The sequence below is a fragment of the Gossypium arboreum genome, chromosome 2 (genome assembly GCF_025698485.1).
Source record: "Gossypium arboreum isolate Shixiya-1 chromosome 2, ASM2569848v2, whole genome shotgun sequence".
Taxonomy (NCBI): domain Eukaryota; kingdom Viridiplantae; phylum Streptophyta; class Magnoliopsida; order Malvales; family Malvaceae; genus Gossypium; species Gossypium arboreum.
This window is the reverse complement of record NC_069071.1, coordinates 1,841,504-1,863,340: the sequence shown is the minus strand read 5'-3', so window position 1 is coordinate 1,863,340 and position 21,837 is coordinate 1,841,504. Positions and strand designations below refer to the sequence as shown.

Genomic DNA, 21,837 nt, shown 5'->3' with positions numbered 1-21,837 from the left:
CTTACAGCATTTCTTCTATAAGAAACTAGACTCAATAATATTTAATTTCATATTTTATTCATCCTATAATTAGATTTATACAATTTTTTATGATTTTTCAAAGTTAGACTACTGCTGCTGTCCAAAACTATTTTAGTGCAAGATATTAATTACCATGTTATAACACCCTTATTTTCTTTTTCTACACCATTTCTCATCATTTTCTCTTATTTTCTCTTCAATAACATATCAAGAATATAGGACCTTATGTAAGAAAACTCTACTATTACATTATTTCCATACTTTGTCAATAATAACAAACTTAAAAACATATTGAAATCTTGATGTACTTACCTTGTTCTATTGATACTAATATTTAACTTGATTTTCTCTCTCCTCCCGCTTCTATTTCTTGAATCCAACTTGATATTCTAACTGCTCATGGTCTCCTTAACATTTTTCTCTCTTAGTAGCTATGGAAATTCTTTTGATTTCTAAGTGAAAATGGTAAATTTTTGGTGGAAGGACCAAATTGTAAAGAAAGAAAACTTCTTTTCTTCTTCCTCTCTCTCACGTTGGTTTGAATGGGAAAGAAAAGATGATGATTCTTCATCTTTCTTTCCTTATATATACTAAATAAAATAATAATAAAATAATAAAATATCATTTAAAAATCAATTTAAATTATTAATAAACTAATATTTATTTATTTAATTTATCTAAAATATCTCCAATATCATCATTGTCTCTAGATTTCTCTCTCTTCCAATTGACCATTTTGCCCTTAGTGATCTTTTAAAATTCCATTCTTGAGTCATCACTTAATTTGGTAAAATTACAATTTAGTCCCTCATAATTCTTCACCTATTCAATTTGGTCCTAATTCATCAATTTTCCTTGGTTTCTAGATCATTCCACCCTTAAAATATTTGCACTATTAGTCTTTCAACTTTTCATATTTACATTTTAATCCCTCAAATTTTGAGTATTTATCTTGGGCCACAAAACTTTTCTCACTTTTACAATTTAGTCCTTTCTTAAATCAGTATATCATAATATACTTCCTAGTGACATAACTCAATTTTTCCTCTTCTTGTCACTTTATTTCCTTATTTTACTATATTAAGGATAATATCTTATTGTAGAAATTTTCAGGGTGTTACAATCTGTGGGTCATGTTTGTGTAGTAATTTAAACAGGTGCATGTGTAGTTACCTGAATTTGAGATTTTATTGTATATAAAAAAAAGAGAATATGATATTAGTAAATTACATCAAATATTATTAAACTATTAGTAAGTTTATATTTTGGTCACTCATCTTCAAAAATTACAAAATGGTCATTGAATTTTTTGAAAATTTTCATTTAAATCATTGGACGGTTAAAATTGTTGTTTATACCTTCGCTGTTCATTCTGCTTGCACCAATCGAAAGCTCTCATTTCCCTTTATAGTTAAAAAAACTTTAAATATCATGAATTTACGAACCAAAATCCAAACAGTTTTCTTCTCAAATCTTCGGCACTAATTATCAGATCGACTTGGATTTAAGGTATGCTTTTTTACTCATTGATGGGTACTGATCCACTACACTGATTATCGAATCGTTAATTGGAGATTGCTAGCTGGACTTTAAAAAAAAAAAAACTTAACAGCTAAATGACTTAAATAAAAACTTTTGAATAATTAGTAACTATTTTGTAACTTTTTAAAATTAAATGAACAAAGCATAAACATAATAATAATTTAGTGACCCTAGGTGTAATTTTTCCCTATCATATTTAAGGTGCTTTGGGGATCTACAGTTGCAATAATTTAGACATTTTAACCCCTAGGAAGAAATAAATTTATATGAAAATGTTAGCATTGGTCACTGAATCTAACCCTCTAGAACTTTATTTGGAATTTCTTTTTTCTTTGAGAATAGCAACTTCTCGATATTCAATGATATCTAATTTTTTATGTTACTATGAATTTTTGTTCTTTAATAATTTGTTTGTGTATGAGTATGGAATATCATTGCCCTATAAATATATACAAAAACTAATATAAAAATATATAAAAAGGATAAACATATGGTATATTTTTCAAAATTATGTTAAAAGAAATAAATAAAATAAATAAATATTTTTATTAATAGATAAATAGCTATTTATCTACTTAATATTTTCACTCTTTACATAAAAAATCCTATAAAGTGGTTTTTATTATTATCAAAATACTTAGAAAATTAAATCAAGTGAAAATATTAATTTTCAAACAATAATTAAATACTTTCGAATATATGTAATTGTCTTAGACCAGTGTTGGTCAAGTTGATCATAGTTGACCAAACATTAATCGGATTTTAATTTTTTTAAGGTAAATTGGTAAACTTTATTGAGAAAGAAAGACACAGAAACAATCATAATATGTCCCAACAAATATATTGAGAAATCAAAGAAAAACAAGTTCTTTTCTCTTTTTTACTCTAAGGACATTTCCATGCCAGTAAAGAAATCTTAGAACATTAAGGGAAAATGATGATCGGGCTCAAGTTTAAGAAAAACAAACTTTTATTGGAGAAAAAGAAGAGACTTTAACTTCTCGAAACACCTATAACTAGAAATTTATCTGAAACGATGAAAGTATTATTGCTTTACCTTTGCCATCTCTTGAATCACCATAAAGGTTCCTTCAATCCACCAAATATGTTGAGAATTGTTTTAGTTGTTTGCAAAACCTTTTTAATTATTACAATTTTCTAGAATCTCTATATATTGAATTTTTTAATGATCTAAAGTCGTAAGTTTTTTTTTCATTTTTTCTGTTTTTTGAAAAAAAATTATCTTTTTCTATAATATATATTTTTGTAATTTTCTAATTTTTTTTTAAGGTTAAAAGTCATTTTATTAATAAAATCAAACCAAGAAAATTACCAAATCAAAAGATGACAGGGTAGAGATAAACCAATTAACTCCAAACCGACAGGTTTATCTCATACGCTCGACGTACGCCCAATCTTTGCAGTCGTCATATTCACACTATTAGCACTTAGAAATACACGTACACTGAACCACAGAAAGACGAGCAGCGTCAGAATTACACAGTTATACCATCCCGACTCCGGCGCAGACCAATGCCCATCTCCTCCAACAGCAGTCGAACAAGAGGAACCAGCAACCTCAAACACATGTCTAGCAGTTTGCCAACTGTGCAAAAAAGAGGTGGCCAACCAACAATTTGATCCGCACCAGCAACAGCGCCCTTCCAAACGTGCAAATTCTGATGAAACCAGCAGCTCCATAATCTATAATCTAATATATATATATATATATATAAACGCCACTTTGGAAATATTTTTGAACCTACTAAAATACTCTTTATTTTCTAACATATTAATAAATTAATTTTAAAAAAATTATAATTTAATTTAAAATTATTAGTTAAAAAATTGTGATAATTTTAAGATGGAGTTATTACTTACATAGAACTCTAAATATAAAATATAGAAAAAATTGTGATAATTATAATTATAATTAATTTATAATTCTTAATAAAAAATTTTGATGTAAAAAGGTTGTGTTAATTTTATTTTTTAAATTATATTTATTGATGTAAAATAGAATTACTCGAATAGAATGTTAAGTATCTTTGTGGGGTTGAATCCAAATAATGCAACGAACACAAACGAAAATTAGTGACTGAATCGAAAAAATTTTTAGGGCCAAAATTAAATTTTATATTTTTACGATAATAAAAATATAATTTTATAATTTATATTTATACAGTGTACTATTTTTTAATTTTTAAAATATTTGTATGTTATATAAAATTTTAATTTTTAATAATATTATTTGCATCATATAAAATTGAAATATGTTAATACCAAGATTCAAGTTAAGATTAGAGGAGGGCAACATATTTTAACTTTTTAGCCCATAGATTATTGAATTTAGTCTCAAATGCTTGACTATGACTTAATAATTAAAATAATATTGGTGTAAATTTCTTATTAATCTTATGTTTCGATTAAACTGTCATTTATTTTAGATATTTTAATTAATTAAGAATTATAAAAGATATATTTAATATTTTGTAAACATTTTTTAATTTTCACTTACTTTTCAGTGAATTGAATATTTTTATAAATTATTAAAGTAAGACCGTAAAATGAAAGTCAATATCCTACCCAAATAATAATAATGAAAGTCAATAGTAGATGGACAATAAGAAATGGTAATAAAAACATCAACAAATTAAGTTTTATAATTTAAAATAAAATCTAATGTATTTTGAAGTTCTTTTTAGCCATTAATATATAAATTGACTTGCGAAAATTTTAAAAAAATTATAATTCACCCTCAAATTATATAAAATTTTCTTGTTTATGTACCTAATTATTTTCTTTATAAAAATGATATTTTAGTTATTAGTTTCATTTCATTTTATCCCGAAATATGATACTAACCAATAAAAATATAATACGTGACATATTTTTATAATATTCCGTATACTTTAGGTAGAATCAAATAAAATATATTTCTAATTTAATAATTCTTAAAGGGTTGAATTGGAATTTTATTTTTTGGTTAATATATAAAATGACTTAAGAAAATTAAAATATATATATACAATTAGCTTAAATATAAGATTGACACTTAAATTATATCACTTTTCTTATTTAGGTATTTAAAGTTTTTTTATAAAATGATACTTAAACTATTAGTCTTGTTTTATTTTATCTTAAAACATGATACTAACCAATAAAAATATGACATATGCCGTGTTCTTATTAAGTGTCATGCACATTGAGTAAAATGAGACGAAATTGTCCGTACTTATATGAAAAAGTGATATAATTTGAGGGTTAATTTTGTAGTTATATACAATTTAATTAAATATAGAAATCCACGTTGACGTCAGTGACGTGGCAATTCAACCACAAAGGATAACACTAGTAAAACTCATCAAAATTACCTGACACGTGGCGCCTATGTAATCCCCAAATTCCATCTTTTTCCCTTTTTTCTTTTTACCTCTTATCGCCGCCTCTATTGCTTTTCGGGGGAATTTCTCCTTTACCCATCTCAAAGGCAAAAAGACCCCAAAATAAAAACACGATTTTCTTCTTTTTTTTTTATTTTTTTTCCCCCGTAGAAAAAACTGAACAAAGAATTTACATTTTGCACGTTCCTTCGTCATTTTTTTCCTTCTATTTTCTTTCTCCTCTCAGAAACTTTCTCGAGAAAATTTTAGCCAAACACATGGACTCTTGGCCTGTTAACTGGGAAGCACTCGACGCTCTCATCATCGATTTCGCCAAATCAGAGAACTTGATCGAGGACTCTTCGCCACCTTCTTCTCCTTCTCTTACCTCTTCTTATCATTCGAGGTTAATCATTCGTCAGATCAGATGGTCATTAGAGGTCGGTAACATTGATGCTGCCATTGATATCCTCCGAGTTCACGCTCCTTTTGTCCTGGAAGATCACCGCCTTCTCTTTCGATTGCAGAAACTGGTTAAATCTCCTAGTCTTCTCTATTTTTCTTTTTAAATTAATAGAAATGTGCTTAGGTGGAATTAGTTCTTTTGTTTTTGGAGTTGAAATTTATATCGTTGATTGCATTTTTTTTTTCCCTTTTGAAGAAATTTATTGAGTTGTTGAGGAAAGGAACGAGGGACGATCGTATCTTCGCGATTGATTACTTAAGGAAGTCTCTTGCTCCTTGTGCTCTTAATGCCTATCCGGTAACGTTACCTTCCTCTTTTAGTAAATTTTCTTCTTTCCGATAATTACTGTTTGATTTTGGAATTTGAAATCGTATTAATGACAACTATTTGGACACTGGTGATACTAATTTTTTAATTGCGGAACCTTGAATTAGTATTATCATTCTTTCTTCTTCTTCTTTTTTTGAATTAATGTAATGAAAATAGTCCAAAATGTAGTTTGTAATAAAATTTATGGAAATGAATTAGTTGATTTTGGAGAAATTCTGGAGAAGTAGGAGGAATGAGTTTTCATAATAATCGGTATCTCATGTAATTGCTTAATCGGGTTTGAAAAGTTGTGATTGTGTTATTCTTTTACATTAGGGATTGTTATTTGGTATAGGGAAATTATGGATAAAGAGGCATGGTGACTACTGTGCTGTGATTATATATTGAAAATTCCTTTCGTAAGTGACATCTACTAATCATTAAAGAGAAGCCTTTCTTCTAGTAGTTATCCTAAACTGTTTTCCTGTCACCTTATAAGTTTATGTTTTACTGAATGAATCGAGTTTTGGAGGCTTAAGTCTCCTAAACCTTTAGACAATGGACTTACGAGTGTCTATGTTATTGACCATACGGAATGTGCATATGTTTGTAAAAAATTACTATATACTTGGTGCTCCTAGACTTGGTTGGTGTGTCACTGACCTAAAAAATGTTGGTTTTTGCTATCCTATGGGATAAAGAGATCCAAATCTGGTCATTTTGTTACTATTCAACTTCCGTAACTTCTCTTTGGGTGATTAACCACTGCTTGTAGTATCATTTTTTGGAATAGATGTAATGCTTCTAAAAATACCTAGAAAACAATTAATTCAGCTCAGGTATATTCTGTTAAAATGAGGTTGCTGATAGATTTCTGCATCTGTATAGGAAGCGTATGAGGAATTCAAGCATGTTCTTCTTGCCTTTATTTATGACAAAGATGATCAAACTTCCCCTGTAGCAAATGAGGTGAGTTGGAATTAGGTCTTCTAAACAACTTTTTGTATGATTTCTGAATAAGAGGAATCTTGTGATTTATGTGTACAGTGGGCTGAGAAGAGGAGGTATGAGATTGCTGGATTAGTGTCTTCTGTTTTAAGAGCTCATTTCCATGCATACAATCCCATCTTTTCAATGGCATTGAGATATCTGATGAGGTATTTCTATGACTTCCGATAGATTCAATTTCATGGAGTACTTCCGTTGTGATTTGTGCTCATTTGTATTGATTCTGATTAATTTGCAATGATTTCCCTGCTTCTTTCAGCATACATAAAGGATTTTGCTTGAGACAAGGACTTGTATCACCCATTTCAAATCTTACTGAGAGATTGTTGCTGGAGGAACGTGACTTCCCTGCATTACCTCCAGAGAGTTTGTATGAGGCACAAGTGTTTGATGAGGTGTGGATTTTTCCTAGCCATTGTGTTTTTAGATGTTTCTTGGAGTTAAAATGAGTCATATATTAGTCTGGGTTGATGCATGAATTTGCAGTGCTATGTGTTTATTTGTTAGATCATATGAATGCCTCAGAGTTATGTGTTGATTTTGAAATTCAGGTGGATATACAAGCCCTTGCACATGCTGTAGAGCTTACAAGACAAGGAGCTATTGATAGCTTGAGATTTGCTAAGGGTGATCTGTTTCAGGCATTTCAGGTTGTTGAAACATTTACCTATCTAATGTCTCCCTCCCCCAAATACCTTATTTTTGAAAGCTGAGGATTTTTCGTTGTCCCTACTTCAATTAATACTGTTTCCCTTTAATTCAGATATGAATGTCAAAATATTTCATGGGATAAAAGTTTGAAAATGCACTTAAATTTGGTTTTAACTTCAAATATGAAGATGGCAAAATGTGCCTCACTTTTAGTCATTGTCTATTTAATATCTTCAGATTGACACTGGAATGATGGTGTCTACTTAATATTCCAAATGCTAAAGATCTCTCACATGCATCACTTAACTTTCTGGTCCAGGCCTAGAGTCCCTAATTCGTGTTTTTGGGTTTTGGTTGATACATCATGACTTTTCTTGCAGAATGAAATATGTCGAATGAGATTGGACGATGCCATGCTTGATGAACTTGTTCGTGAGTATTGTGTTTACAGGGGAATTGTGGAGCCTGGTATGATCTTTCACCCAGTGAAACTCTTAACATCAAATTCCTTTTACTATTTCTGTCTTTATTCGTATGTTGATCAACTTGTTCTTTCCTAGGAATGCAAACCTCATCTGAACCTTTGAAAGTTAATCCACCAGAGTCTGGGTGTTGTTCATCACCAGACTCTTCCATTGATGTGGATCATAGCACTGCTAAGCATTCAAATAGTGAAACTTCTGCTCTCACTGATCTGAGTAGCATGCAAGGAATTGATGTTGAATTACGCTTTGCTTCTGAGCCCACCAACAATCTCGAAGATTGTAGTCCCAGCGGGTCACATCAGTCTGAAATTTCAAGTCTCTTGAGAAACAGAAGCAAGGGGACTGGTGAAAGAAGTAAGCGTAAGCGATGGAGGGGAAGACATGATGATCTAGATTTTATTTCTGGTGTTCATTTTAATCGAGACGGAAAACAAGAGGTTAGCGCTACTATATCAAAGGTACAACAGTTATATTTTGGACTTCTTGTTTATATTTTTATGATGATTGATAGATAATAGCATAATATTTATTATGCAGGGAGTGGAATGTACCAGTGCGGAAGATAAATATGAAATTGTTCTGCAGATGAAGGAACTAGCTAGCAGAGGAATGGCTGCTGAGGTTGTGGAGGAAATTAGTACATTGGATCCTGACTTCTTTGTGCAAAATCCTGTTTTGCTGTTCCAACTCAAACAGGTTAGTTGAGTTCATTCTGGCAATGGCTTTGTTAATTAAAAATTCTGGGTAAAATTTCTGTCTAAATTGTCCATAAAACGCAGAGAATGTTAGCTTGACCGTTCTGTTTGTTTTAGGTTGAATTTCTGAAACTGGTTGGATTGGGTGATCATTCTGGTGCTCTAAGGGTAGCATGCTCCCATTTAGGCCCCTTAGCCGCTCGTGACCCCAATTTACTGAAGCCTTTGAAGGAGACTTTATTATCACTACTTCGTCCAAATGAAGAAGCACTTGTGACAGGCTTGCCTTTACATGCTCTTGCAACTTCACTTCAGGTACGTTAAAGTTTGAAACTCTCCCAATCCATATACAAATATTTTCATGTTCTGTATTTTTGCAACGTAAGTATTCGGTTTTCTATCTTGGTTTAGGTTGCTTTCGGGAAGAGGCTCGGTATTGAGGAGCCTCAGCTGATGAGGATAATGAGAGCAACGCTTCACACACACTCTGAATGGTTCAAACTTCAGATGTGTAAAGACCGGTTTGAAAGCCTTCTGAGAATCGATTCTTTGAAGGAAAATAATACTCCCGTGTTAACTTCCTTGGCCACATCAAAGTCAAATATCGATAGTTGCACCCTCGGATCTTCACAAGCTACTATCTCTTCAACTACTGGTGTATCAGATGACAGCAGCAGTCCAAATCAAGCATCATCACAAGATGCTATTTGTGACGAGAATGCAATACTTAAAGTAATGGTAAGTTAACAATATCCCTATGCATCTAATTCGCTCGAAATTTAACATGCATGTTTTAGGTAAATAAAGCATGAAATCTAACAAATATTAAAGTCGTTCACAGTAAGATGGTAAACAATAAATAGTATGCTGATATTATGGGAGTTTTGGGTATATGCAGGAATTTCTGGCATTGCCAAGGGCTGATGCAATCCATCTTCTTGCACAATACAACGGAAATGCTGAGACAGTAATACAGCAAATAGTTGCATAGATATTTTTGCATGTAATTTAAAACAGAGTAATGGTAAGATATCTGATTATTTTTTGAGAAATAATTTTGGTTTATTTAATTGATATATCGGTTGTATATAAATAATACAAATTAAAAGCTGATCAAGTGCATTTAGTTTGCGGGGAAAAAAAGGGTTCATCTTGTGATTGGATTCGGAAAAGTAATTTTAGATCTTTTTGGAATAAATTTGTGATCATTAAACAATATTTTGGTTTATAACATCCAAACCAAAAAGCCAAATCGAATGTCAAGACAATCAAACTAAATTAAATTCTGTTGGATTCATCAATTCAAAATCTGTTTTTAAAATGTTATAATTTTATTTTCTGTTTATTATTATGAACACAAAATATTATTTCTCATTCATTTGCTCGGTACAATTTTTGTGAGGCCTATGGTTCTGGGCTGTGAAGCGATGGTCTTTTAGTATTTAAAACACCCAATTATATTGATAAATGTAACGAAGAGTGAATTGGAGAGGCCTAGATTAGCATTAAAGAAAGCCTATACATCTGTATGAGAAGGGCCTGAAGGCTTATTATACTTGGTACTTAATTTATTTATATATTCTTACAGAATCTTTTATATAAAATATATTTTTAAAAGTGTATAATTATAAATATATGGTTTAAGTAATTACGAAACAAAATCAATTCACTACTAAAAATTTGAATAAAAAAATCAGATTATACTCGAACAATTTACTAGGTATAAATAAATTGAATATCTACAAATGCTAAATATATACGACTTCAGCCTTTGTTAAAATTGCTATAGTTGATATAGCTTTGTTTCCTCCAAAGGAAAAATTAGAAGTACACATGATGCTGGATTTTATATAAATTAGAAAATCACAACCCAAAAAATTGTCAAAATTAGTGAGATTAAAACGTTTTCTTTCTAAGATAGTGGAAAATGCTTTCACAATTACAAGTGCTCACACCAAAATTTCGCTTCTTCTTTTGATCATAAAATTGACCTCAAAATGAAACTGTGATATCATATATGGAATTAAAGAAGTAAGAAATTATTGTACTATGTCCAAAAACAATAATGGTACTATTTTTTTCTTTTTTTAAGCAAAAATTTTAAGAAAAAAAATGATGTCTACAAATCCAACTTGTCTCACTTTTTTTGTGCACAGAAAATAGAAGTACTGCATTTCACCGACACAAACAAACAACCATCAAACAATTTTTTTTCTTTTCATTTTTAATTTATTTTAACATCAAACTACTAAAAAAACATGTCTCATTGGCTATAAATTTCAGTACAATTTTCCACAGTCATACCAAAATAATGCTTTAATTAAACCTACTTAACTAAATCCTGTTTTATCTTAAACAATCTTATTAATAACCCCAAAGTTAAAAGCCCAAACCCAACCATGGCCTAAAACCAAAAACGAAAGAAAAAAGAGGCATCCATTATAGATTGTGTTTATATTTTATTTCTGGTCCCTAATTAATAATAATTTTCCCCTCAAAAAATATGTATATATAAATTTTAAAAAGTTTAGGATGCCACATACAGCGTGGGGTTCACGTATGTAGACATCTAATAATATCTAACCTTTACCAATGTAATATATAATATACAGTGTTTCGTGAGTATTATGGATTCTTGTCGAAACTTCAATTCCAAGCAAAAAAGGGTTGAAAAGCACATTGAAAAGGATAGGTTGTGAAAACAGACCACGCAAATTTTTTTGGTTACCCTATAGTTAAGAGTATTAGTTTTTATTTAACAGAACACGAATTTGAGTTGGATTGATGTTAAAATTTAGATTCGAATTTAGAAAATAAATTTAAATTTTGCCTAAACTCGATTTAAGTTAAAAATGTTAAATTTGACATTGACTCAATTCACTCATATTAAAAAAATTATATTATTTTTATATAAAATAAATTTAAAATATAATACATCAAAAACATTAAAATAAATGTTTCTCAACAAATTAAAATAATTAAAAAATTTTGGTACTTAAATAACACTAATATAATTGTAATATAGCAAGCATAACAATAAAACAAAGATATATAATACTCAAATAATAACAACAAAATAGTAAAAATACAACAAGATGACAACAAAACAGCAGCAAGGAAAATTTTTTTAAGTAGATTTGAGTCGTGCCGGGCAAAAAAACTTATTCAAGACTTGATCCGTTTAAAATAAGTCTTATTTTTTGTCTAAATTTATTTTTTAAGTTTATATTTTTATTCAAATCCTCTCACTTTCTAGATGTGTCTTTGGGTTTGGACAAATAACCTAACTTATGATTAGGTTTAGTACTTATTCATTAATGATAGAGATATATTGATATGTACTAAAATCGAACCTAAATAAATTTTATGAGTAAATATTTGTTGACCATTAAACTAAACTTGAATTTTGCATAGTGGCTTGATGGAGCTGGCTATAAAGACTTATGGGATTTAATTTATTATACTTTTTCAAGTCAATAATTATTGTTTTCTTTCAAAACCCTTTTACTTTTCTACATATTCGGCCAAGTATCACTTTATGTTCTGAGTGTTGTATGTTGATTTGTTCATGAATTTAAGTTGTCCTCTGATTTTTGGGGAGTTAGGTAATTTAATTATAAAACATATTAGTATAAAATTATATATTTTTAATATTTTATTATTTAAATAGTAAAATAAGTTTTTTGAGTAAATTTAGATCAAATTTGAGTTTAAATATTATTTCTTTAAAATAAATTAAGTTACGATTTGATTTAATCTAATTCATGAATATCTTAAAATAATTTTTATTATTTAAATTTTTGTTGATATTATTAATCGTTCATCTTATCTTCATTTAAATAAATATAATAAAATAAGAATAAAAATAAAAATTGAAATCATGAGCATTTTATCAAAAACTCTTTTAGTTTTATGGAAAAGCTGAAGAACAACTCATTATTGTTAATAATGGCCATTCCATTCCATGCGTGACAACATGGATGCCAATACCCATATATATATATATATATATATATATAAAGGCTTTTGCCATTTGACATAGCTGGATTAGATAGCTTTATTACCCTGGATTGTTGCCAATGATTTTGATGAACTTGTTGGTGGTTCCTTTGTTAGTTATAATGTCACTTAAAACACTTGCTTTTAACATTTTCTCATGTATAATTTTATATTCATTTAAAAACCCAATTAAATATGACGATTGAATATTAATTTAATTGATTTAGATATTATTGTTAATACATAAAGACGTGGTTTAAGTACATTGAATTACATTATTTTTCTATCTATAAATTGATGATTTAAATTTCTTATTTATGTTCTAAAACTTTGAAAATATAGTCTTTGCTTGCAATAAGATAAGGATAAATCCAAGATTAATGTCACTTTTAAAAAATAAAAATAAATTATGAGTTCAAACTTCATAATCACTCATTTATTTTATTAAGGCTTATAAATGTATATATTTGTTTAAGTCAAAATGAAAAATATATCTTTTGTTAAGTCAATATTATAATAAACAGAAGGATGACCTAAGTTTTAATATCCAACTTGCAAATTTTAAGAGAAAATGGGTTGAGATATCAATTTTAGTGAGTGCCGTTTATCTATCATTATTTAAGTAGTAATGCCAATCCATCTTAAATTATTATTGATTAAATTCCAGTTTTAATCCTTTTATTATGTTTACTGATTGAATTTAGTCCTTATATTTTAATTTGACATAATTGTTTATTGGCTATTTTGATTAAAATACCGACGTGGATTCCCCCCTTAAACGTACCCTTTTAAACATAAAAAATCCATCTTGGTATAATGATTTAAAATGAGTATTTTTAAGGGAAAAAAAAAACCATGTTAGCATGTTAACCAGTAGGGGTGAAGTCTGAAAAATTTTTTAGGAGGGCAGGATGAAAATTTAATTTTTATAGTTTATATCTTTATAATTTATAAATAATTAAATCAAATTTTTATAATTTTAAGCAGGCTAAAGTGTAATTTTATCTTTACTAATTTAAAAATTTTAAAAAAATTTAAGGGCCTAAAAATTAATTTTACATTTTAAGAGGGCCGAGGCCCATGCCAGCCCGCTGCCCCTGTTAACCAGAATAGTTAATGATGTTAGTTATTTAAACTAACTAATAATGTTATAAAAATAGAATGACTAAATTATGTCAAATTAAAATATACATACTAAATATTAAATTTAATTATAATAGAGGACTAAACTAGAATTTAAGGAATTATTATTACATTTTGAACTATGTGAGGAGAAAATTTAAAAAAAGATAGGAAACACCATGTAAGAAGAGGTCTATTAATTGACTAATTAGTTGCTTGTAACAAGGACTCACATAAAATAATAAGCAAAGACATATGAACAAACCACAAACTAATTCCAAAAAATTGGTCCTTTTCAATACCCTTTGAAACATTCAAAGATTAGGAAAAAGGGTTTCCACTAAATCAAATATATGGTAAAATAAAATCAATAATCAATAAATAAAAAGTCAAAGTCACAAATTATTTAATAAATGAGAAAAATTATATGAAATTATAATTTTATATTATTTATATTTCTTTAAAATTTTAATTTATTATTTTCTTATTAAAAAATAAAAATAAGATAAAATTATAATTTTATACAATCATTTCCCTTAATAAATTCAAGTCTTTATACAATTTTTTTTCATATTTACATAATATTATTTGTATATATTTGTATATGTTTCGTGCTGTTCATATGAGGGGGGGCGTTAACAAGATTCTGGCATTTGTCCATTGTCGTACAATAATTTTGCCATTAACAATTTAATTACACATTAATGAATATTTGTACTACTCTTTAAACCAATTTTTTTGAGTGAAAAACCAGAGAAAAGAAACAGCTGTTTCGCTTTCATGTCATCGTTTTCCACGAGGCAAAAGAAAAAAGAAAGCTTAACAAGGATTTCACTTCTCCTTGGCTTCTTCTTCTTTGGGTTTAGCTTTTCTTTGGGGTTTCTTTAGTAACTGAGAATCCAAAGGAAAAATAAATCCTTCAGCTTTCTGATTATATATATATACACACGCACACATATACTCTTTTTTCTTCTCTAATTGCTTCAAGTTCTGCAAAAACAACAATGGCTGAGTATATCTGTGTATTTAACAAGGTACCCTTGATTTTCACTTCATTTTTTTAAAATTTTTTTTCCATGTTGGTTTAGTAATCTGGTTTCTGTTTTTGTGAAAAAAAGGTGGGTTTTTTTTTTGTAATGCTTAAAAAAGACTCAATCTTTTTTTTTTTTTGTTAAATGGCACTGGGATGTGTTGGTTGCTGTTAAAAGCTCAAAATTTTTTTTTGAAGAAAATGTTAATATTTCAATATATTGATGGATTTGAACTTTAAAAGGTTAATGCTTTATTTTCCTCTTTGTATGTTTGGATCTGGGTTTTCTTTTCACTTGTTTTTTATGCTCTTATTTATCTGTTAATTACTAAATTAGCTACTGTTTTAACTTTACTCTTTTGGTTTTTGTGATAATTTGGGTTATTTTTGCTCTCTTTTTCAATGCAGGATACGCTACTTATAAAGCCATCTAAGAAATCTCCATTGTTCTTAAGGACAATAGTTTTATTATTTGCCATGGTATGTGGTATATATATCTGTACAGTCTGTATTAAGCAGATAAGTACTACTGTAACCAAGATGAATATTCAAGTTATTCAGAGTCCATCTCCAGATGCTAACATCATTACACAATTGGAACCCCGAATTCCCACCTTGCATTATCCTAAACCCGAAACCTTTAGCAGGTGAGCTAAAAAAACCCCTTTTGTTTTGAATCTATTTTCTGTGTTTTGGTTTTGGGGTTTGGCCAAATTTGTTCAAGTTTTACACTTTTGGTGTTGGTTGTTTGGTAGGGGTGAATGCTCGAAGAATCCGGTACGGTTCTTTGTCATATTGTCAATGCAAAGGTCGGGGAGTGGATGGTTCGAGACTTTGTTAAATAGTCATGTCAATGTAAGTTCAAATGGGGAGATATTCTCTTTACTGGAGAGGAGAAAAAATATTTCTAATATTGTACAAACTTTGGAGAAAGTTTACAATTTAGATTGGTTCACTAGTGCTTCCAAGAATGAGTGCTCTGCTGCTGTTGGCTTTAAGTGGATGTTGAATCAGGTAAAACAATGTAGTTTAATTTTCGATTATGATAGTGAAATTTTGTGGTTAGGATCGTATTTGGAACCGTAGTGACTGTTATTAGTTTAACTCTAGTGTTCATTCTTGGCTCAAATGTCATATTAGCTGTTGTAAACTGCCTTAGAACCTTGAAATTTGATTCATGTAGATGGTACCTTCATATTTTTCTTATTTTTAATGGATATGTTACTCGGACTCAGGTCTGAATGTGAGATACGGTCATTTTGAGCAAAATGAAGAGTCAGAGCATCAATCATTGTTTGTCTTGGCCAAGTTATTTTATGATCATGCGAGAAAGTTATAGCTCGTTATCAAGTTGCCATAATTGTATTAGAAAGGATCAAATCTAATAATCTATGTCGTATCAGCATGATGTTTGCGCATTTGGCAGTTTTCTAGGATACTTTTGTGATGCTGTTTGGTCAGTCTTGTACATTTTCTCCGATCAATTAAAAAGTTCGATGAATTCCCTTCCTAGAAGTTGTTAGGGGATTTCAAGTAAAATCTTTAGGTTAAGGTGCCCTTTTCGGATTTGCTTGCTTTGTATCAATTGAGAAAACTGATTTTCGTGTCTTCATATTCGATATGGTGATTAGCTGTAGTGCGACCAAGCAAGAGATGGCACAAATTATTTGCATTTCAGTATCTGGTTGATGGTCAATAGCTAACTGCTTGATGTATTTTCTTATGCAGGGATTGGTTGAGCACCATAAAGAAATTGTAGAATACTTCAACCATCGAGGTGTTTCTGTGATTTTTCTCTTCCGAAGAAATTTGCTTCGAAGGATGGTTTCTGTGCTTGCAAATTCATACGATCGCTATGCTAAGCTATTAAATGGAACCCACAAATCTCATGTTCATTCACAGCAAGAGGTCTCTGTCTGAACCCCACTGTTTCTCATTCTCCATGCTCTCGATCAGACTTGTTCATTCACAATTTCGCCTTTCCTTTGTCGAAAATCTTTAACTTATTGCTAGGCTCTTAATGTAGGCCACTGCTCTTTCGAGTTACAAGCCAATAATCAATTCTGCATCATTAATAAGTGATCTGAAAGAAATAGGATCGGCTGCTGTCAAGGCTTTAGAATACTTCAACAGCACCCGTCACTTGGTTTTGTACTACGAGGATCTTATCATGAACCGTATGGTAAGGGTATTGGTAACCTTTCCCCGAATCTTTATCATATTTCATTCATTAACTGAGTATCTATCTAAATGGTATCTCTATGAAAAGCATTCTTTAACTCGTGTATTGGCTCTCATGCTTGTCGCAGAAACTAAAAGATGTTCAAGAGTTTCTAGGGATTCCACAGATGGAATTAACAAGTCGGCAGGTTAAGATACACAAAGGGCCATTATCGGATTTTGTGAAGAACTGGGATGATGTGAACAAGACACTAACCGGAACGGAGTACGAAAGTTTCCTCCGTGCTGACTACTAAGAACGAAAGGTGTGGATGCTGTCTTCAGCTAATTTTTATAGCAGAAGCTGACCGGATGGGCATTCAGCGTGTTTCCTATGCTGCCTTGAATGAAGGCATGACGTTTCGAGTTTGAACATTCCGGTAAGAATGAGGTGATCAATACCACCGCATTGAGCACTGTACCATTTATTTGGTTGGTTTGAATTTTGTTTGATCGCATATACAGCTTGTATATGTCAGCTAATTAAGAAAATAATAGGTGAATCAATTGTTCATATGCATAAATAGCTATTTTAAATTTAAGTTTAAGTTTGTCCCTCGGTGGGTGGTTGCACACACCAAGTCCATTAAGATTTTAGAGACCTATGAAAATGGGTTGAGGTTGGTTTTCGATTTTTCTTACTCAACTTTAATATGGCACGTTATGTATTATGTTTGATTATTTTATTATTATTTTTTAATTACTTTAATTTTAACTGTACAAATGAATGAAATTTTTAACAGAAAAGATTGATTTCTTCTTTGATTTAATGTATAATGATTAATTTATTCATTTATTAAGAAAAAGAACAATACAATCTCTATAGAGATTTTTATGATATTTTAACCTTGTTTCAATGTAGTTTCTTACAAAAAGATTTAAGGTCAATTTACAAAAAAATTGATAAGTGCTAGGAAAAGTTTTAGACTGCACTTTTAGAATGCAAGGATAAACACACCCTTAATAATATTTTTCCTAATCATCGTCATATTCTTGCAGTGAATCATACATCGTCTCCATAGCAGTGAGTTCTGACCATATTTGGGCGTCATTAATCTCCTCCAAAGCACCTTGGGTTCGGACTTCGGTGGCATATTTCCATATCCATTCGGCCGACATGGCTTTGTTGCGGGCCACAAGATCAGCCGCCCCAAGGCCACCATGTTTTTTTTTATTTTTTTTTTCTGTTAGTGCAATCCTTTTCCCATCGTACTAGTGTCTCATCTGGTTAGTGTAGTCTTAGCTATGTTTTATAATATTTACATATAAAATAAAAATACTTAATGATAGATTTAGTCACTAATATTTACATATTTTGTCAAAATAGTCTTAATTATATTTTGAGTTTTTTCAATTTTTTAATAGATTTGATGAAAGTGCCGTTAAAAATTTAATGGAACGATGTCGAATTTTATATGTGAAATATTTTTCATGAGATGTAATTTATTATTTAGATAACCCAATAAAATAATTACATGTGAAAACAATAAAATAAATAATTCAAGAAGTTAAAAATAACTCTTAATTTTAAAAAAACCTAATTATCTAAAAATGATTTCAAAATGAATGTACACATTCAATATTTTCGATTTGATTTATTAATTATCTTTTGAAACCTCTCAAGAAACAAACTTATCGTTCATTTTAAAATTTTTTTAGATAATTACATTTATTTTCTTTAAATTAAGAGTAATTTTTTAATTTCATGTATGATTTTTTATTTTATTATTTTTCGCATATAATTATCTTATTGGGTTCTCAAGTAATAAATTACATCTCATTAAAAATATTCTACATCATCCTCGTTAATTTTTTAATGTTAATTTCATCAAATTTGTTAGAAAAAGTAATTTGAAAAAAATACAAAGGTTGATGGCCAAAAAAGCTAAAAATACAATTAGAGTCATTTTGACAAAACATGTAAACGTTAGTGGCCAAATTTATCATTAAGTTAATAAAAATAGTTAGTACAAATTTAAACTTAAAATTAAAAAATAAGTAATAACTTCGTAAAAGAAAAATACGATCTCTTTAAAAATAAGTGAACATTTTTCTTTCTCTTTACAAAAATGAGTGATAATAGTGATTAAATATTACTAATTAAATTAGTTAAACATAAAACCGAACATAGCATAGTTGTTTTATATGTAGACAACAAAGGTAAAATTGAATTTACCAAACAAACTCCTGCCCCAAATTCAAAAAAAAAAAAAAAAACCTTTTATTCTCGGGAGTCATGCGTAAAAATTATTATAAAAGAATTATAAATTTTGGGAAAATTAAAATTAGACCCTCAAATTATATTAAGTTAAAGCTTTTGTTCGAAATTTTGGTATTGGTATAAACTAAAAAATTTGGAATTTTTTTTTGGTGTATGGCATAATCCCTCTCAAAAATTAAAATTCATCATTGTATAAGTTTTTTTTTTTCTAAACCAATTGCAAATAATTTCTAATTTTTATTAGTTAATGCACAAACAACATAAACTTGCTCTCTTTTTATTTATTTTTTTAATTTTTGTCTTATACTATATATAAATAAAAAAAAGTAATGAATTATGCCACCCATTTAGTTGGAACTTGGAAGTTAATAGAATTGGTGGAGCAGAGAAGTTGTAAGCTCGCACAACAGCCCTCTAATTTGTATACTAATTTATGTATGCACATGAGCATGCTCATGTGCCTTTCAGGTATGTTTTGGTAATAATTGTTTATTCATAATCCACTAGGGAATAGGGGTCGCAAATCAACGCCATTAGCTTCTAAATAGGTTGTGGCCTCAAACTCACCTTTCACCACTATATCATGAAAGGTCAAGGATGGAGCTTCAAGTTTCAATCCTTTTCTTTTAAAGATAATTGTTGATGAAGACTTTTTCCAGGCCTGCCAATTGGATTCTTTACATATAATAAAATTTTCTTCTCAAAGTGGATGGGTTAAGGTAATCGACCCAAACAAATGCAAGTTGTGTACTCCTCTCTTTAGTTTATTTCTCGACTTTGAATATTTATCCAAAAAAATATGAAATTTTATATTTTGGTCAAGTTTTTGCATTTTAAAACTAAACTTGCAGAACAGCAGAAGCAAGATTCATATCAATATCCACCCATACTATACTTACTTTAATTCCTGTTTTAGTGGAAGCAAAACACCATTTAATGTGGTTTCCTAGTCGCTAGGAACCTTTGCATTAGAACAGGCAGACAAAGAGACAATAATATTCTTTGGGTTAATGTCTTTGATAATCAGGTTTTTAACTTAATTTTGGAAGAAGCTAATCAAATATATAATCATGAACCCCAATCATTAAGTTTAATAATACTACAATTAACTGAATTCGAGAAATTAATTTCAGTTAAATATCCAAGATAGGTCTTGTTGATTTTATGCATGGTTTCCCTTAGACAACCTTCAAAATTCCGATGGAAATGATATTTGAGTGTTAAGGGAGTCTCTAGACCTTTATTATTTGAGTTGTTTGAGAACTTTTTTTTATATTTAAGATATTGATAATTTATTAAATGGTGTTTATGGGTTGAATGAGATGTAGCCCTTCAATGAATATCATATCACTTTGAAAAATATAGTTTGGAGATTAGATCGAATGGAATCACCTTATTTGATCGCTTAGATCGTAGATATTGGATTGAGTTGAAACACTGAGTGCTTAGCTGTCAAGAGTGCATGTTTACCTAGCACTTTATTATTATATTGTATTCAACTTATTCTATTATTGTTTAATAGGGATTGATATATAATTGAAAGACTTGCATATGTTATTGTACTTAGAGAACTAAACACTTATTTTGTCCTTATGATGAACTTTATTGTATGAGTGTATAGTATTAATTTTTCTTTTTTGTTTTATAGCTTTGCTTTTGAATTCACAGGACTAATCTAGTGGTGAAAATTGTCATGAGTTTGTGATAGATTAGAATAAATTGTTATAAGTGTTTAAAATAGTAGATATTTTTTTTACCGAGCTAGATTTCATAGGAAACCGAATTGCATAAATAACTTTTATGTTTTTTGTTTATTGACTATTTTTCTCACAGCTAGGCTCCACCCATTTAGCCGAAAGTTTGCAATTACAATAAACAATGGGGGTTAAACAAAAGAAACCATAGGACAGATGTACTAAAAGTGTTCAATTGCATGACAACCTTAAGTATAAAATACATATTATTTTATATAAGCATTTTCAAGTGGAGAGGTCATGTGAATCCCTTTCCTATTCGGAGCATTTTGGTAGTTGGGACGACAGATTACAAACCAATATGTTATTGCTGAGTCAATTCTAATTTAATCTGCAGTTGTACTGGTTGCAAGTTATTTATTTTGTTGGTATATTTTAATTTAATTATAATGATTACATTTATACATTTTTTAAAGAGATTTTGAGATATTTTTGATAAACATAAGCAAAACCATTTTTAAGATTTTTAGTATGATTTACTTGTTAGAAGATTAAAATTTGATAGGTTTTTAATAAATTAATATTGTCATATTAGATCATCAAAACAAAAATTAAATGCAGATGCATATTTGAATCTATTGATATCTTGAAATCTTTAAGTTTGGGATCATAATTTTAATATATATTTTTTCAGATTAACTTAAAATTTTAATCAACCTATCATCAATTAAAATTAATTATTAAAGTATCTATGTATCTTTGATTCGTACTTTATTTAATAATTGAAGCTTTATAAACTTTAATAAAATTAAATTACTTTTAATTTAAGCTAGACTTTTTTATCTTTTAGTTTATTTCCACTTCCTCTCTATTAGGTGTGTATATTCGCTGCACCTCCTCAAGTGTAGGGGTATCCATAGTCGGATATTGGGGACCACACCGTGCAAAGCCGTACAAATAGTTTCAGGCAAAATCAGGTAATTGTGTGGTG

General features: G+C 29.3%; 2 protein-coding genes across 4 annotated transcripts; both read left to right on the top strand.

Annotated features, from left to right (window-relative positions):
* The first annotated feature begins 5,010 nt into the window (after positions 1–5,010).
* LOC108470819 (uncharacterized) lies at positions 5,011–9,776 on the top strand. 2 transcript variants are annotated; one of them, XM_017772311.2, is made up of 12 exons: positions 5,011–5,479; positions 5,608–5,709; positions 6,610–6,690; positions 6,769–6,878; positions 6,989–7,124; positions 7,281–7,379; positions 7,761–7,848; positions 7,941–8,302; positions 8,403–8,561; positions 8,678–8,875; positions 8,972–9,298; positions 9,459–9,776. In XM_017772311.2, exons 1-12 carry the CDS (start codon positions 5,225–5,227, stop codon positions 9,549–9,551), a joined length of 2,010 nt encoding a protein of 669 aa, XP_017627800.1. In that variant the 5' UTR covers positions 5,011–5,224; the 3' UTR covers positions 9,552–9,776. The 2 variants fall into 2 exon arrangements, with proteins under 2 accessions (XP_017627800.1, XP_017627793.1); XM_017772304.2 differs by having other exon boundaries at positions 7,941–8,323.
* Positions 9,777–14,298: 4,522 nt separating this feature from the next.
* On the top strand, positions 14,299–18,255 carry LOC108467274 (uncharacterized). 2 transcript variants are annotated; one of them, XR_001868796.2, is made up of 7 exons: positions 14,299–14,715; positions 15,120–15,358; positions 15,467–15,725; positions 16,440–16,619; positions 16,738–16,893; positions 17,021–17,311; positions 17,931–18,255. XR_001868796.2 is itself a non-coding variant. In XM_017767876.2 (6 exons), the coding sequence occupies exons 1-6, from the start codon at positions 14,686–14,688 to the stop codon at positions 17,186–17,188; spliced, it is 1,032 nt and encodes a 343-aa protein (XP_017623365.1). In that variant the 5' UTR covers positions 14,299–14,685; the 3' UTR covers positions 17,189–17,678. The 2 variants fall into 2 exon arrangements, 1 of the variants encoding a protein (XP_017623365.1); XM_017767876.2 differs by lacking the exon at positions 17,931–18,255 and having other exon boundaries at positions 17,021–17,678.
* The last annotated feature ends 3,582 nt before the right edge of the window (positions 18,256–21,837 follow it).